This window comes from Camelus dromedarius, chromosome 9, assembly GCF_036321535.1.
Source record: "Camelus dromedarius isolate mCamDro1 chromosome 9, mCamDro1.pat, whole genome shotgun sequence".
In the NCBI taxonomy this organism is placed as follows: domain Eukaryota; kingdom Metazoa; phylum Chordata; class Mammalia; order Artiodactyla; family Camelidae; genus Camelus; species Camelus dromedarius.
In genome coordinates, this window is record NC_087444.1 from 36,783,215 (window position 1) to 36,800,617 (window position 17,403).

Here is a 17,403-nt window from a genome sequence, read left to right on the forward strand (position 1 = left end):
TGCAATGCAAGAGCATCATTTCATTTTCAGTTTGTCTCTTTCGCACCAAGATGATGTGTCCTTAAACCAAGCTTAGCCTTTATCCCCCTCTATTAGCTGTTTGCTGGGTACCCCATAATTCATGGGTGTGGGATGAAGGAGAGGCATCAGTGCAACAGTCTTATGTGACACTGTTGTTTGGGCCACCTGTTTATAGAGATAATTTGTACAATTTGGACCTGCCTAAGCTTGATCTGGGATATATAGTATCTAAATAATAATGGACTTACAGCTTGGCCTGGCCAACCTAATGATTTTGTGGGTCTGCCAGAACCCAGTTCATGATAGGCAGTTCTAGCCACATGGTCACATGATAACCCATGATCACATGATAACCCATGATCATGAACTCAGTCAATACCAAGGTTGGCAATTACTCTTCTAATGTTATAAAGTTTTTTGATACAGATGATCTAGAGGTCATCCCTGTGACTCTCCTGTGAGGGCTTGCCCAAGGCTCTCCACAGCACCTTTCTCTATGATAGGATCTACCCAGTCATTTGCTGTAAGTGGCAGGACTGCTCATACTATAGCCTGGACCTGTGGCAGAGTTCATTCTTGTTCTAAAAATCACTCAAAATGAGCAATCTTCCACATCACTTGATAAATGGATCAGAACAGTATGCCAAAATGTTGTATTCTTCCACCAAAACCCAAACAGGAACAGAGGCGGAGAAACAGGAAGAAAATAGTAAAATCATGAAGCAAAATCAACCATATCAATAATGTGTGTAATGATTAGACGTAAATGTACTAAAATGCCAAGTAAAGGGCAGAGATTCTCGAATGAGTAGAAAAGCAAGATCCAAGTGTATGCTGTCCATCTATAATTATGCTTGCTTTAAAGCCATAAATAAGATAGATAAAGATATACCAAGCTAACAGTGAGCCTAAGAAGCTGCAGTGGCTATATTACTATCAGACAAGGTAGATTTCAAGAGTATGGGTGTTACCCAAGCTAAAGAGGGAAATTGGTATGCATAAAAGGGTTAATTCATTAGGGAGTCATAATAATCATGCAAGTGTATGTATCTAGTAACAGAGCTTCAAAATATTTGAAGGAAAAAAACTGACAAAAAAGGGAATAACTAGACTGATCTACAATAGTCACTGAAGATTTTTATACCCTACACCCATCAGAAGATAGAACACCTGGACTGAATAATGAGGAAATACATAGAGGAACAGAAGAACATGGTTAACTACCCTGATTGTAACTGACATTTCTGAACACAACTCAACAGCTGTAGTATTCACTTTCTTTTCCAGCAAACATGGTACCTTCACCACGATAGATCATATGTTCACCCATCAAACAATTTTCATAAAATTTAAGGAATGTGCCAAGTATGTTCTCTGACTACAGTGGAAGGAAATTAAAATAAATAATAATGAGATATACAGAAAAATCTCAAATACTTGGGAATCATATAATACACATAAAGAGTCTGTAAGTCAAAGGAGACATTTCAAGGGAAACTAGAAAGTATTCTGAACAGAATGATAATAAAAATTAAACATATCAAAACTTGTGGGATATACTGAGGCAGTGCTTAGAGGGAAATCTATAGCTTAAAACACATATATTGTAAAAAAGAAAAATACAAAGTGGGGATTAGTCCACCAACACTTCCATGGCTTTGTGGTAACAATGCAGGGCAAGGGATTCTTCCTGGTTTCATTGCCTACAGGCTCCAACTCAGAATATCTAAAACACAAAATTAATTGTGTCACTCCCCAGCTCTAAGCCTTCCCATGGTTCCCCATTGCTTCAGGGTGAAATTCAAAATGGACCTTGACAAACTGATCTTTTATGACCTTGATCCTGTTCACCTTTCTCTCTCAGGCCATGCCCTGTTTCTCTCTGTGCTATGCCCGGCTTCCTGAACTGTCCCTTGAAATCACGAATTTTTTCTTTTTCTCTCTTTTTTGTCCTAGAACTAGGGTTCCCAGATAAAACACATGACTCCCAGTTAAACTTGAATTTCAAATAAATAATGAATAACTTTTTTAGTGTAAGAACGTCCTCACTATTGGCACGAGGCATATGTATATACTAAAGAAAATTCATTGTTTATCTAAAGTTCAGATTTAACTGGGTGTTAAATTTTTATTTTTTATTTGCCAGATCTAGCAACCTTTCCCCGAACTAGCACATGGTGTTCCATCTGCCCTTTCCCTGCTTCTCTGCATGGTTAACTCCTTTTCCTGAGTCAGTTCTCAGCTTAGAAATAACCTCCCCAGGAAGACAGTTCTCCCTCCTCCTTTCCCAGGCTGGGGCTACAGTCGTCTCATTACTGTGCCTGAGCTGTGCCCGCAGGCAGGGTAGGTCTATCTCAGTCACTGCTGACTCCTCAGCCCCTAGACTAGTGTCTAGCACTGGGTGGCTACTCAATAAGTACTTGTTGAAGGAGTAAGTGCTGAGCTAGGTCCTAGCTCTAGGGATAGAGAGCAGGCCCACTTCCCTCCTTCCAAGCCTGGGGCCCCCAGTTTGGGAGTGTGGGAAGGGGATGCATCAGTTATCTACCACTGCAAACAAACCACTGCAAAAATTAGTGACTTAAAACAATAGCAACCACGTAGTTTGCTCACAAATCTACAAAATGAGCAGAGCTCAATAGGGACAGCTCATCTCTGCCCCCTGCCCCCCCCCCCCCCCACCTGGGGCTAGAGAATCCATTTCCAAGATGACTCACTCACGTGGCTTTAAGGTAGCGTTCTATGCTGCTTCTTTCCACATGTGCCTCTCCGTAGGGTGGTTGGGGCTTCCTCACAGCAAGGCAGCCCAGCCGGGTTCCAAGAACAAGTATCTCAAAGGAGACAGAGAATGGCAGATACTAGTTCTTTAAGGCCTAGATCCAAAAACTAGTACAGTGTCACCTTCCCACCATATAACCACTGGTTAAGTAGTTGCACAGTCCATATTCAAGGAGAGGGGACACAGACTCCCTGTCTCTAAATGGAACAAGTGCTAAAAAATTTTGTGACCATGTTTTAAAGCTACCTTGGGAGAGAATACTCCCCACAGAGGAACTGACTCAGCCTATGATCAGCGCCCAGTCTGGGTATATGACAGTTCATAGGACGCCTTTCTCTCCATAGGTCAGTGTGTAGCATGGGAGCAGTATGTTCAGGGAGTCTTGGAGTGAGATAGGCAGGAGGGAGAGAGGGAGGGAGCGGGAGAAGGAAAGAGAGAGAGAGACAGGGAGAGGTATGAGAGATAAGGAGAGAGTCTTCCCCTGAAGGATGAAGAACCTGAGCAACTCAACCATGTAGACATGATAATTGCACCTGAAGGGAGGCTGCACAGTTGGCAACTGTCATAGCCCCTTGGGATGCTGTAAACAGAAAATTCCAAACTGAATTATTTTCTTTCAGTTTTGAAACAATTTAATTTATAGAAAGTGGGTAGAATAGTAAAATGAACAACCCACACACCTGCCACCTACTGTCACCAATGGTTAATATTTTACTACATTTGCTCTTTGAAAGTAAGTTACAAACAAGACATTTCCCTCCCAAATCCTTCAGCCAGCATCCCTGCTACCTCCAACTGAAGCCGTGTACTCTCTGCACCAGTGGTTTCAGCCAGGGGTGATTTTTGTCCCTCAGTGTCAAATGGAGACATTTTTAAAATTAATTTTTTATTGGGAAAAAAATTCATGTAACTTAAAATTCATCATTTACCATTTTAAAGTGTACAGTCCAGTGTTTTTTAGTGTATTCATGATGTGACGCAACCATCATTACTACTAACTGAAACATCTCACTCAGCCTTCTTCAGCTTGCTGCACACGAATGGGTGTGGTGCTTCTGACACCTAGAGGGCAGGGGCCAGAAGTGCTGCTAAAATCCCAGGAGAGAGAGTCCAAAAAGTCAACAGTGTTGAGTTGAGGCCCCATTCCACACCATTGCAACATCATTATCACCTCTAAGGAAATCAACAGCCATTCAGTGGTGTCATCCTCACCGATCTCAAGAATGTCTTTTTAGCATTTTTATTTCAGTTCAGGAGGCAAGGTTCACTTATTGCATTTGATTGCTAGATCTCTTCAGTCTCTTTTAATATAAAAGATTATTCTCTGCTCCACACTCAGCCTTTTTGTCTGATTAAAACAATTTTGGTAAGAATACCACATTGGCGATTATTGCATCACATTGGGGGCCCATAAGATGAGGTTATTGTGCTATTTATGCAGTTGAAACTGAATGATGATGTAGTTCAGAAGACAGGAGGTGCTGTCTCGCACGTTCTGCCCACCCAAGTATGACATCCAGGCAACCGCCCAAGTTGGCTTACCCTTTCTGAAAAGTAGGGATGGCCTGGGGAGGATGACTCTCACCCAGTGGGGAATTGCCAGGCTCTCTTCCCTTCTCTTTGCTGCGTCACCTTCCAGCATCAGGGGGAAGGCCCCAAGAGCTGGCGGTTCCCTTTGCCAACCCCAGGGAGTGGGCCCCAGCCGAGTTCACTGGAAGCCCTGGGAGGACTTGGAGCTCGTCAGCTGTTCCTTGTTTCCCAGGAAGAAGAAAACTAAAGGGCAGATGTGGGCTGAGTCCCTTAAGGCTGGAACCAGGAAGCTGAGGGTGTGGACCATGGAGGCGAGAGCGTTGTGACACTGGAATCTCTAGGGCCTGTTAGCATTCCTGTGATGAACAACTGAGCTAAAGCTGTACTGGAGCTCACTCTCTACCTTCTTCCTTTCGGGATGCTCTGTCCACCTTTAGGAACCGTCCTTAAATACCGCCTCCTCCAGGAAACCAATCAGTATTGCAAGAAGAAGGAAATCTTCACTCCTGTTCTCACAGCACTTCAGCCAGGACACAAATTCTCTCCCATTACACTCTAAGTGAGTTTCTGACAACCTGCATAATGCTTTTTTGAGCCAACATTGAAACAACATATAAAAATTCAGTTTTCTGGCTTTTCTGGAAACATCTGAAGCTCTGGCAACACTGGGCTGCATCTCTGCCTGATGTCATTGGCTTCTCCTTTCAGACCAGGCATGCATGCCACACCTCCCCAAAACTGAGTCTGAGTGTGGCTTTTAGTCTTATTCCTGCACCACTGCCAATGTTGAAGTTGAGGACTACTTTTTTTGTACCTGTGTCTCCAAAATAAGTGTAACAATAAAAGAGAGGTCAAAGGGGCCATGTGCTTCAGGGAAAATGGAGGAAGGCATATTTCTTTGTGGAACTGAAGAATATTCCTGGGGGGAGGGTATAGCTCAGTGGTAGAGCATGTGCTTAGCATGCACGAGGTCCTGGGTTCAATCCTCAGTACCTTCATTAAAATAAATAAATAAAAACCTAATTACCTCCCCCTCAAAATTAAAAGAGAAAAAAGGAAAAAAAATATTCCTGTGTGCTTATGATGCAATCAAAGTGGGTCTGTGTTAAAAAAAATTATGATCCCAAGTGTCATTATGTCTTAGCATCATGGTTTGGGGGGGGGTGGCTGATAGGGTGTTAAGCTTCTCAGTTTGACTCCCTGCTTCACCACTTATAAGCTTTGTGACCTCAGACAAGACTGTGATGATACCCAGATGCCCTCTGGACCATTCAAATACAGCCCGACTGCTATCTTAGCAGCAAAATACCTTGAACACGTGACTTTCAAAGCTGTGCTGAGGGAGAATGAGATCTCACACTCCAAATCATTTTTTCTGGGTTGAGAATTTACCCAAAGTCAGCACCTGCTCAAGCCAAAAGCCAAACTAGGCTTCCAAGGGCATATTTTTGAGCCTGACCCTGGCAGAAGATGCTGTCTCATGTGATACTCTACCCCCAAGGCCACAGCAGAGGACTTTTGTGGAAGTCACAGGCTGATTTCAAGGATGCTCACGGCCTGTAAGGGCTCAGCTAAGATAGAGGGAGGACCATCAGGCCCCGCCCAGATTGGAGGAACTCACTATGAATTCTCTTGCCACAGACTTCAGCACTAGATGCCAGCAGGATTTCCAGAATCAGGATCAAGGAATTCTGGGACAAAGGTGACTCTCTCCTATAGGGTGTAAGCGAGCAAGCAAGAGGCTTCAGAGACTACTGGAAGCCAGTCTATGTCCACAAGGGAAATTAGCCTTAGCATGAAGCATTTACTACAAAAAAAATGTACACAAGAGATGTAGAGAAATTGAAGATATCAGTTGGGAATGTGGTTAGTTGCAAGTAAGAGAAAAATCTAACAGTAGCTTAAACTAATATTTGTTTCATGTTTATCTCATGTAATAAGTTATCAGGAGGTAGGCAGACCAGGGGTGGTGCAACTGCTTTACAGTGCCACAAACGCATGGGCTACTTCTCTTGTCTGCCATCTTTAGCAAGCTAGTCCCTCCTCAAGGTTGTTGCCTCATTGCCTCATGGTCACAAGTTGGCTGCTACAGCTCTAAGCATTTATATTCACAGTCTGGGCAGGAAGTTGAAGGCAAAAGCAGCGGAAAAGGGAGGCACCTCTGCCAGGGAAGCAAAACTTCCCCCAAAGCCCTCAACTTAAGTCTCATGGGTCACAACATATCCCAGGTACACCAGGATCTGTTAGGGAATCTAAGAAAGTTAGTCTGTTTAAGTAGGCACTGCCCCAAACAAATGTGAGTTTCATTTCAGCAGAAAGGTTAACAGATATTAGGAAGGCAACCAGCTGTGTCTACCACATCAAGTCCTTATAAGATCAAGAGATAGTGTATCAAACTTCGCCTGAAATCAGCTCTATTTCTGGATTTTTTGGTTATATCAGCCAATAAGTTATTTTTTTATATTTAAGACAGTTTGAATCAGCTTTCTGTTCATTACAACTGATACCATCTCATGGATACCATTTTTTTCTTTTTATTATTTTTATTTTGCGCTATATAAAAAACAACAACAACCAGTAACATACTGCTTTTCTTCACATTCATATGGATTTTGAGAAATTATTGCCTTTTCCCCTGGAAAAATAACCTACAGACACACACACACACAAAGTCGTATGACATTATGAAATCTGCAAATTCCAGAAGTCAATAGCTTGAAGACAACTCCCAGGGACAGGGAAGAAAACAAGTATCCGAGGAGACAACGCAAACACACATAAGGACAGCAAGCTGAAGAAACGACTATTTTCAAGGCCACTGACTCGGACAATAGAGACCTTATTTCTCCTGATACCCACTGCCACCATCTCAAAGGGGTGATTTTTGGTCTGAAGAACTCTTTTCGAATAATATGAGTTGCTCTGAGAACAGATGCAATGAGCGATGCTCAAGTATGGAGAAGAATCATGCCAAAGTCCAAAGTCAGGGAAGAACGAACCCACACTGAAGAGGAAACCACTGCCTAGACAAAATATAAACATTTCCAGCATTGCTGAAGTCTTCCCTGTTCCTCTCCTTCCGTCAATAATGCCCCCAGAGTTAACCACTATTCAGAGATTTATCACCATTATGGTTTTGCCTGGTTTTGAACATCATATGAATGGAATCATACCATATTCACTCTTCTGTGGCTGGCATCTTTTGTTCAACATTATGGCTGTGAGATTCATCTATGCTGTTGTGTACAGCTGTTCATTAATTTTTAAAATTTTATATAATTTTAAAGGAGTTCATTCATTTTTTTATTGTTGTGTAGTTTCCAGTTGTATGAACACACCATTATTCATCCATTTTCCTATTGATGGATATGTGGATTATTTCCAGTTTTTAGTTATTATGAATAAAGTTGCTAAGAACACTCTATTCACATGTCTTTTAGGAGACATTGCACCCATTTCTTTTGGATTTGTACCAAAGAGTAAAGCTTGCTGGGTGGAAGGTCAGGTGTAGTTGTTATAGTAAATACTACAGTTTTTTTTCTTTTTTTTTTCATTTTGTCTGCCCTTAGTAAAGACATTTGTAATGCAGCATTGTGTGAAGATGATCTTAAGGAGAAGGAGTTATCGATATTGTAGCTTTCACAATTTTTCCTAAAGAGTGTAGGCAGAAAAGTAATTCATATCAGATGTGATCTTACAAATATTATATCTTATTATGTCAAACAAATGCCATTAAATATGAAACAAAATACTGACTATTTCATAATATAGTTTGTAGTAAACAAATAAATTTAATACAAAAATTTAAACTACCAATTTAGCTTAATAAAAAGGTATAATTTCCTCAATTCTGATTAAATAAAAGCAAAAGTATGTGTAACATCCTTTCCCTCTGAGGTTTTTTTTAATGGAATGCTTGAGAAAGTTTGGCCTTGGAGATATAGTTACCCAACAGTGATTCTGCTCATTCTTTGAATTAAGGTATTAAGAGCACTACTAACATTAATTAAAAGGTTGCAGACACAGTGAATTCTAATGGTATTTTGAAAATATATGAATGCAGATAGTAGTATTTATGTAGACCAGCAACACAGGCTAGGGAAATTAGTATCCATGCATGTCCTCCTCAAGCTTTCCTAGCAGCTATCTTCATGCTCAGAAAACTCAACCTGCAACCTATAATAACATATTTGCCAAGAGTTCAGTTTTTGTCACAGAGGGTTTATATTCCCAAAGATCAGAAGTGGCTTACAGATTTTAAAAATTAAAGCACAGTTGATTTACAATATTGCATTAGTTTCAGGTGTATGACATAGTGATTCAATATTTTTATAGATTATACTCCATTTAGAGTTATTATAAAACATTGGTCATATTCCCCGTGCTGAACCACAGCTTTCTTATTTACCTCTTACCAGTTCTAGTTACTTCTTATCCTCAACAGCACTCTCTTAAATTTTAGCCAATCTAGTCAGCATGTAGTAATATCTCATTGCAATTTTAATTCACATTTCTCTACAAATTAAATTTCTCTAGTGATATTGAGAACCTCTCCATGTGCTTCTTGGCCATTTGGAAATTCTATTTTGTGAAGGATCTGTTCAAATCCTTTTTCCTCAACAATTATGGAATTCTTTATATGTTCTGCATGAATCCTTTTTTGGGTCTATTATTGCAATGTTCTTTTTCCAGTTTGTGGCTTATCTTTTCACTTTCTTAATTATCTTCAGTTAATGATCGGAAATTCTTAGCCTTAATGATATCTAATTTATCACCCTTTGATGGTTAGTACTTTCTGTTTTGTTTAAGAAACCTTTGCCTAGTCCAAGGTTATGAAGATATTCTATGTTTTTTTCTAGAAGCTTTATTGTTTTACCCTCACAACTATGTTTATGATCCATCTCAAATTAATTTTTGTGAAGGCTGTAAGGGACAGGTAAAACAAAGAGTCACTTGCTCCAACATTATTTATTGAAAATATCTTTCCCCCACTTGAAGAAGCTTATGTGATTAATTTTTAGCCATTCTTCTTTTCTAATATACCCACTTAAATATGAATTGCTTTAGCTGCATCTGTAACATTTGATATATTGTATTTAATTATCATTCAGTTCGAAACATTTTCTAGTTTCCTTTGTGATTTCTCCTTGGATTCATGGATTATTTAGAAATGTGTTCAAGAGCATAAGGACACTCAGCACAGCTCTGGCAGCCAGCTGAGCCCACAGTCTCCTGGGGGCTGAGCTGAGGGTGGGTGGAGTAGCTGCCTGCTTTTGTCTCTGCATCCCCTGGGAGCTCTGTGGGTGGGTGAATGGTTCCCATAGATAGTAGGTGTGTGGGGAGACACCTTAGGGCTGAGCCCTGCTCTGGAGTGCATGCATGTGTGTAACACACACACAGACACACAGACACACAGACACACAAACACAGAGCATACTTACCATCCCTCTTCTCCAGCTCTAAAACATACCCTGGGCCATGGGAGGAAGGGAGGAAAGCAGGCCAGCCCTTTTTTAGCTGAGTGATCAAAGTGAAGTCACTTAAAGCTTTCTGATCTGTAAAATGGTGATGATAATGTTTAGTTCAATGTTCTACTGAGAGTTAAATGTATGGAATGGGAGTCTTGCTATAGGGCACTGGATAAATTTGTAGCAGGGAAAGGGATGAGGCAGTATGGCTTTGGCCAAAGTTGGGAAGGAGGACCCCTACCCAGGGCCTTGTGCTGACAGTTTATGCAGGGCTGACAGGGGCAAAAGTGGAAAGAGACCAGTGAGGCTGCTGGCAGGGGCGGGCGGTGGGCAACCTTTGAGCTCTTCTTCTCATACCGGGCAAGGGCTTGGTGCCTGGGTGAGAGCTGTGCCCCAGGGGGACTCATTTAAGCTGGAAAGTTGTCCTTTCCATACAATGCCCCAGATGACTGCTCCTCAACAGGACTCAATCCCCTCCCAGAACCCATACCTCCACCTCCTAGTCCTTCTTTGCAGCTGGAGGCATAGGGGATGAGGAGGGGTAAAAGCAGAAAGGAGCAAGTCCAGGCAACTCTGGAGCAGCTGCAGCTCTCTCTGCTTTCTTGGGCTGACCTTGGGCTCACCTTGAACCTGTCAAGCCAGGCACCAACTCACCCCTGTGCCCAGCACTCCAGGCAGCATCTCCTTGCCTATATCCAGAGTTCCTGCAGCCTCTGTTCTCACCTGCACAGAATCTGAGTGGCAGGGGCAATCAGGCTGGAGAGCTCCTGGGACTTTACTAGAAAGAGGAGTTTCTGGGTTGAGAAGCACTTCCAGACAGTCCAGTGGTTCCTGTTGTACAAACACCTTTGTTCCTTGGGCTCTAGCTGAGCCACTGAACATCCTCACAGAGTTGGCTTGCTCCTTTCTACCGGGGGTGGTTTAGGAACAATTCAGGGGACTTCCCAGGTACCCCCTCCCTAGTCCAACAGTGCCATGCCTCTGTGGAAGGTTGCTGAGGACTCAAATTGCACTTCCTAAAAAATTGTGTTAAACACAGGGGTCCTCTCATCTCCTGGAATGGAACAAGCTCCCCACCACTTTGTGTGGGTTTCCTGTGAGTTTGGGGGCTAATTTCCTGCTTTCGACATGTTGAGGGTATGGACTCATCCTGAGGCAGAAGAGAGGGTGCTTTAACACCTCCAGAAACAGATGATTTCACCCAGAAAAGTAGGAGCTGACAGGCAGGAGGAGGGATTGGCTACCTCTCTGGATGTCTGAAGATTTGGACATTGCAGGTTGTAGATGTCTTCAGAAGAAGCTGGAGTTGGAGTTTAGGATGGCCTTTGCCACCTTGGAGGGGCCCATGGGTCCAGATTGCAAGTCACATCCTATGAATCAGTTTGGCTGGGCCTATTTGTCTTCTGTGGGCCTTTTGTGAAGTTTCATCTGAGCACTCCAGCCACAGACCAGGTGTTCTGGGGATCCCAATAAAGGGCCTACTTCCAGCACTGAGGGGGGAGGCCTGTCAGGGGAGAGAAAGAGGGAATTAGAGCAAGGCCCAAGGGGAAGGTGTGTCTCTGGGCCTGAGCCCCCTTACAGTATGGGGAAGAGGTGTTACCTCCACCAGCTGGCATTCTTGTATCAAAGCCCTTATCCCACTGCGTTTAAGAAAATCCCTTTTGTTTTTAATTTTTATTATGGAAAATTTCAAATATGTACAAGAGTAGCAGTAATAGGATAATGAAGCCCATGTACCCATCACCTAGCTTCAACAATCACCAACCAACAATCAGGAACAATTCTGTTTCAACCATGTCACCTCCAGCTATCCCCCCTACCTTGGATTATTTTGAAGAAAATCCCAGACTTAATATCATTTTATCAGTAAATACTTCATTATATTTCTCTAAAACATAAGAATGCTTTAAAAAAATCATGACTACAATACCATTATCACAATTTAAAAAATTAACAATTATTCCTTAATGTCATCAAATACCTGATTTGACGTTTTCTTTTTCCCTGGTCATTCCATTGTTTTTGTTGTTGCTGTTGTTGTTTGTTTGTTTTTTGGGGGTAATTAGGTTTATTTGTTTATTCTTATTTATTTATGTATTTGTTTTTATTTTAAAGGTACTGAGGCTTGAACCCAGGACCTTGTGCATACTAAGCATGCAGTCCACTACTGAGTTATATCCCCACTGCCATTCCACTGTGTTTTGATGGTTGAGTTTCTTGTCTCCCTTATTGGATCTGATCAAGACCGGGCTGCCCCTATGAGCCCTCGTCTATCGCTGTTCATGGGGCTGATACACCCGCGTTCACACACCTTCTTTCTGTAGATGAGCAAAGATGCTGAGGGCCTGGCTGGGAGGAGCATCCAGCTGGAAGGAGCACCCCCCCAACCCCAATTTGAAGAGCTGTTCTTAGCATGAGTGGTGACGAGGTTCAGCCAAGTGTTCGGAGCCCCCACCTCACCTCCAAAATCCACAAGCAGTCCCTGTTCCCTATCACCATCTCTTCATCCAGAATCTCCAAGGATGGGGTCAGGGGAAAAGTACCTCAGGTATATTTGATGTATTGCCCTTCCTGAGCTCCAAGTGGCCCAACTGAGAGAGGGGCACACCTGGGTGCCTGATACCCTTACCCTGTACCACTCTCAGAAGAGTGGCCCTGAGGTGGGCCACTGGGCCCAGCTATAGCCTCCGGAAGAGCAAGGTCAATGTCAGTACCATTCTTAGGGGAGAAATGAGGCCTGGCCCTTTGCTAAATTATCCGGGGATCACCTCCTCAGAGAGCCTTTTCCTTACTCTCCTACCTCCTCTCCCAGGCAGTAGTAGATGAACTTCTGAACTTCTAGGACTGTTACCCTGAGCCAACCACAAGTGACCCCAGTGCCAGCCTGATCCCAGACTGATCACAGACATCAGTGCCCATCCGTGGATGAACCCTCTGCAGAGGGCCCCTCCCCACGCAACTCACACACCAAGACCAATTGCTGGTGCTGACATCAGGGCAAAGGCTGCCAGGTGACAACCTGTGGTTTCCACCCACTGCTGGGAGGACTTCCTTAGGCTTCACCTTGGTCAGAATAGCCTGTGTGAACCTAGGCTGCAAATCTCAAAGCCTCTTATCCTCCTCCGGCTGCTTTGTGCCAGCTCAGTTTGTACATTGAGTCCTGGAAGCTGATTCAGCCTGCATCCCTTTCCCAGGTTGGCAAATGTGTGATAAAGGGCCCTCCAGTGGGGTGAGGAAAGGCAGGCATAGGTGGGGTCCTGTATGTCCTACCATCCCCACAAAGGGCAGTCCCACTTTGCTGATGGAACTAGGCGTGGGCACTGGCCTGACAACACAGAGCGGAAAGGAGCAGTCATTAGCACTAATGAGGCAGGCAACCTGAAAGCTTTTTACTTTGAAGCTGCTCGCCCACCCAGGGAACAGTCCGTTCTGCCACCTTGGCTTCCAGGAACCCCAGGAGAAAAATGGTGTAGGGGCAGGAGCAGTGGTGGGGGTCTTGGAGGAGCCTGGAGGAAGAAAGGAGAAGGGAGGTAGGGCTAGGGATGGAGGCAAAAAGGCCTGCTTTTGGTTAGATGGGCTTCACCCCACCTTGTCTCCCCCCAAAACCTGAGAGTCTAGATCTGTACCCAACCCCCACCTCATTCTGGTCACTGGCCCATCACCCTCTTCAATGCCCTTGATCCAAGTTCCTGGAAGCAAAGGAAACAACATAACACGTAGGATATGACTGAGCATCTCCGGGGCCACAAATTAAATTAAGCTTTCAGGGCTGCCTGCTTTGTTACTGCTGATGCTTCCAGCCTATCCATTCCCCGGGTCCCTGTCCTGCAGAAATCTGGGGGCTCTGGGAACCCCCTATTTTATTCCCAAACTTTGAGTGGCTCCTGGAGACCTCACCCAAAATTGGAGAAGTGTACCCCTCTTGGAGAGCATCCAAAAGCCCAGATTCCAGTGAAAGAGGCCTGAACTGTGCCCCCATCCTCCAGGGAGGGCCCCTCATGCCTTGGCTGCAGGGAGCAGTGACGTGTGGGCCCTTCATTAGACCCTGCCATATAAATCCAGGGCATGGGGTGGCCAGGAACTCGTGGGGCAAGGATCCAGCAAGCAGAGGTAAGTCCTCAGGTTGGGCAGAGACTCCTCCTCTCTAGGGGGGCTTCTCTCTGGGGTAGGGCACCTAGAGGGTGCTCCAAGGATGAGGAGGGACTAAGTGGTGGGTCTTCCTGCTGAGCCAGGCCATGCTGACCACAGTGCTGCTGAGCTGTGCCCTGCTGCTGGCTATACCTGTCATGAGGGGGGCCCAGATGGGCTTGGCTCCTCTGGAGGGCATCGGAAGGCCTGAACAAGCCTTGTTCCTAGAGCTCCAAGGTCAGTGTGGGCAGGGGTGGGTCTGGGTGGTGCCTGGACACCCTCTGGCCACAAACTACCCTGCCTGGCATGAGCCCTCTTTCCCGCTGCCCAATCCCAGGTTTGGGAGGTGGGTGTTGTGTGCATGGGGGATTCTGCTCTCATATCATCTGTCCCAGGCCTGGGCCTGCAGCCCCCGCTGAAGAGAACAAATGCAGAACAGGCAGAAGAGGCCCTGCTGCAGGAGGCTAAGGCCAAGGCCTTAGCAGAGGTAACTGATCAGGGAAAGGGGTGAGGCCACAAGCCTTGGGTGGAGGCATCAGGCATCATACTCTATCTCTACTTCGTGATCCCCTTACTTGGGGTGACATTGCAGACCATCTCTCCCAGTGTTCAACTGTCATCCCACCTGGATAGAGGCAGGATCCTGAACCTGCCTTTGGAGGCCCATGCTCCCCAATCCCTGTAGGTGCTAGATCCGGAAGGACGCAAGCCGCGCTCCCCACGTCGCTGTGTAAGGCTGCATGAGTCCTGTCTGGGACACCAGGTATCATGCTGTGACCCATGTGCCACGTGCTACTGCCGTTTCTTCAATGCCTTCTGCTACTGCCGCAAGCTGGGTACTACCACCAACCCCTGCAGCCGAACCTAGCTGGCCGTCGTCGGGGTCAGGGCTGGGACGGGGGGCGTGAATAAAGGATGGGACCAACCCCAGGGTTGTGGCGTTATTTCGAACGTGGCTGTCGGAGGGAGGTCAAGGCAGGGGCAGTTACCGCGAAGCCAAGAAACCACACACAAACCGCTACCCCCGGGCCTGCTCTATCCCATCATGAGTCACTTACAGGACTGCTCTTAGAGTGCTAGGCGCTGTTGAGGGAAGCAGAGGAGGGCCACGCTTCAGCTCTTGAGAATTTCGTATAATAAATGCGGGAAAGGGGAGCTCAGCACGGCGTAGGGGCTATAGCTTCTGCCTGGCTAGTAAGCATTAGGTTCCAGGGCCTGCTTGGGGCTAACTCGATGTGGGATCCCCAGCGAAGCCCGCCCCTCATAGGACTTAGTTCCCCTCAGAGGAAGGCTGACTCAACACTCTGGAATATTTCCAAGCATAATAAGCACCACCCACACCCTTTACTCCTCTGACACCCCACAGTACCAGGTGCTCCAAATTCTGGAAATCTAGAAGAGAAGGCCCAATTGAATTCCAGTGGCCATAGGCGCCACCACGCGGCCAGCCTCGCACACTCCAAGCCGCTCCCTCCTAGGACTCATGAGGGCACTCCTCCCCACAGCGCGCAGGCGCCAGAGGGCTGTCCTCAGTCCGCACCTGCGCAACTCTTCCGCGCGAAACAACCCGGAAGTCGGGCGCTGCTCCGAGTCCCGCCCCTTTGTGATCACGTGAGGCGCTTGCGCGTCACCTGATGCGCTTGACAGCCCGCTGCGGTCGCGGTGTCAGCTGATCTTCGAGTTGTGCTGCGTGCCGGCGGGTCGGGGTCCTCTGGTCCCGCTGCTCCCGTCGCAGCCATGTCCTTCTTCCCGGAGCTTTACTTCAACGTGGACAATGGCTACTTGGAGGGACTGGTGCGCGGCCTGAAGGCTGGGGTGCTCACCCAGGCGGACTACCTCAACCTGGTGCAGTGCGAGACGCTCGAGGGTGAGCCGCGGGGCCAGGCTGCCGGGCCTCGAAAGGCCGACAAGGAGGTCGGCCCGGGCCTGAAGGTTCCGAGGTCTGGGAGGGGAAGCTGGGGGTTCTCTAAGGTCCTGAGAGGTCGGGGAGCCGGATCCGGGCCTGAGAGGCCTCGCTTGGAATCTGGGGGCTGATGGCGGGCGCGCCGGAAGGGGATCGACCTCCAGTTGGGGCTCCGAGTGGGCCTAAACACAAACAAGTCTTTAAGAACCGCAGTGGTTCGCCTCTGCTTCTTCTTCCTGCGTTATTCCCGCGGTGTAGTCCCGCTTTATTCCGGCGGTAGAGAGGGTCTCTCGGGAGTGGTTGGTTGGTGCGAGATGTGCTCCTACAAGCCTCTTTACCCTGACTTAGCTAGACAGCTGTCCCGTGGCAACGCTTAGGGAAGCTAAGCGGAAACGTGCCCTGCTTTTCTTCCCAACACATACACCAGGACCTTTAGGATCATTGCGTTGGTCTGCAGAGTGAGTCTTTCTGGGGAATTGCTGAGCCAGTTTAGCGAGAGTTTCCTCCCATCGCCGAACCACTGGCTGAGTAGCCTCCTGAAGGCAGTGTTTGGGAGATCAAGGGAGTGGCCCTGAAAGTCTGGGAGTTCATGCACATGTATTTGACAATATTTTCCCCCCTCCCCTCCGATGAGGATGCCTGTTGGGACAGGGTTTTTTTTTAGTGCAAGAATGATAAGAAGCTGAGTTCCCCTTTCTTTTCAGGATACACAGTTCGAAAGTGGGATTGACTCCCTGAGGCACAGCATCAAATTTACAGAATTAAACATGTCCCTGGTTCCAGTCTTTGCTTTCTCTCCTCTCCCTCCCAGAGGTTGTAGTGAAGGTCACAGTGGCTTGGCTGTGAGTTCCCATCCCTGACCTCTATGTGATATCCTGAACAGAGGTACTGCTAGCATCCTGGTTGGTAGCTGAAGGGGGAAGACAACCACAGGATTCACTTTTGGAAGAACGTTTTCTCATAAACTTACTAAGGTTAAAAGTGAGCTCAATTTAAAAAAAAAACAGTGTGTATTTTGCAGAATAGACCAGTATTGTGAAAATAAATACCTTTAAACTTAAAAACTTAAGTTAAAATACGGTTGTGAACTCTATGGTTTTAATATAAATGTGGAAGAAAAGTCACTCACCTCCCTTATGAGAGTGGAGGTGGGGAAGGAGAGGAGAGCACTTTAAGGTGCTGGATTGTAGAAACTTGCCAGCAACCTGATTGAATCCACTGTAGCAAAAGGAGGAGAAGCAGGGCAGGGCCTGGTACACAGTTGGTATTTAATGGGAGTTTTGTGGATGGACTGGGACTGGAGGAAGATCTTTATTTGCTTAAATCTGAAGGTGAACACCATTGGTTACCAACTGGCAATTTGGTAGACTCTTTCTTTTTCTAGGCTTTCCTCACTTTTGCTGCAGCCCCCCTACCCCACCACTGTAGAGCTTCTGGGGGCACAGGATTCCCATCTTCCCAGCAGACTCTCCATCATCCGCCACAAACATGTTAGGCCATTCTTTCTACAGCACTGCTCAGCACATTGTCCCCCTTGGGGATCACCATCCAGACCTTTAGTTTGACATTCAGGGGTT

At 46.0% G+C, this 17,403-nt stretch overlaps 2 protein-coding genes across 2 annotated transcripts in view; both read left to right on the forward strand.

Moving 5' to 3' along the window:
* Nucleotides 1-14,009: 14,009 nt before the first annotated feature.
* On the forward strand, nt 14,010-14,831 carry AGRP (agouti related neuropeptide). The gene is made up of 3 exons (XM_010979288.3): nt 14,010-14,160; nt 14,319-14,410; nt 14,609-14,831. The coding sequence occupies exons 1-3, from the start codon at nt 14,031-14,033 to the stop codon at nt 14,789-14,791; spliced, it is 405 nt and encodes a 134-aa protein (XP_010977590.3). The 5' UTR covers nt 14,010-14,030; the 3' UTR covers nt 14,792-14,831.
* Nucleotides 14,832-15,559: 728 nt separating this feature from the next.
* The window catches only part of ATP6V0D1 (ATPase H+ transporting V0 subunit d1), a 38,782-nt gene continuing 36,938 nt past the window's right edge, over nt 15,560-17,403 (forward strand). The window contains exon 1 of the mRNA XM_010979289.3: nt 15,560-15,790. Within this exon, the coding sequence (XP_010977591.2) occupies nt 15,661-15,790 (130 nt within the window). The 5' untranslated portion in view covers nt 15,560-15,660. The remainder of the gene's footprint in view (nt 15,791-17,403) is intronic.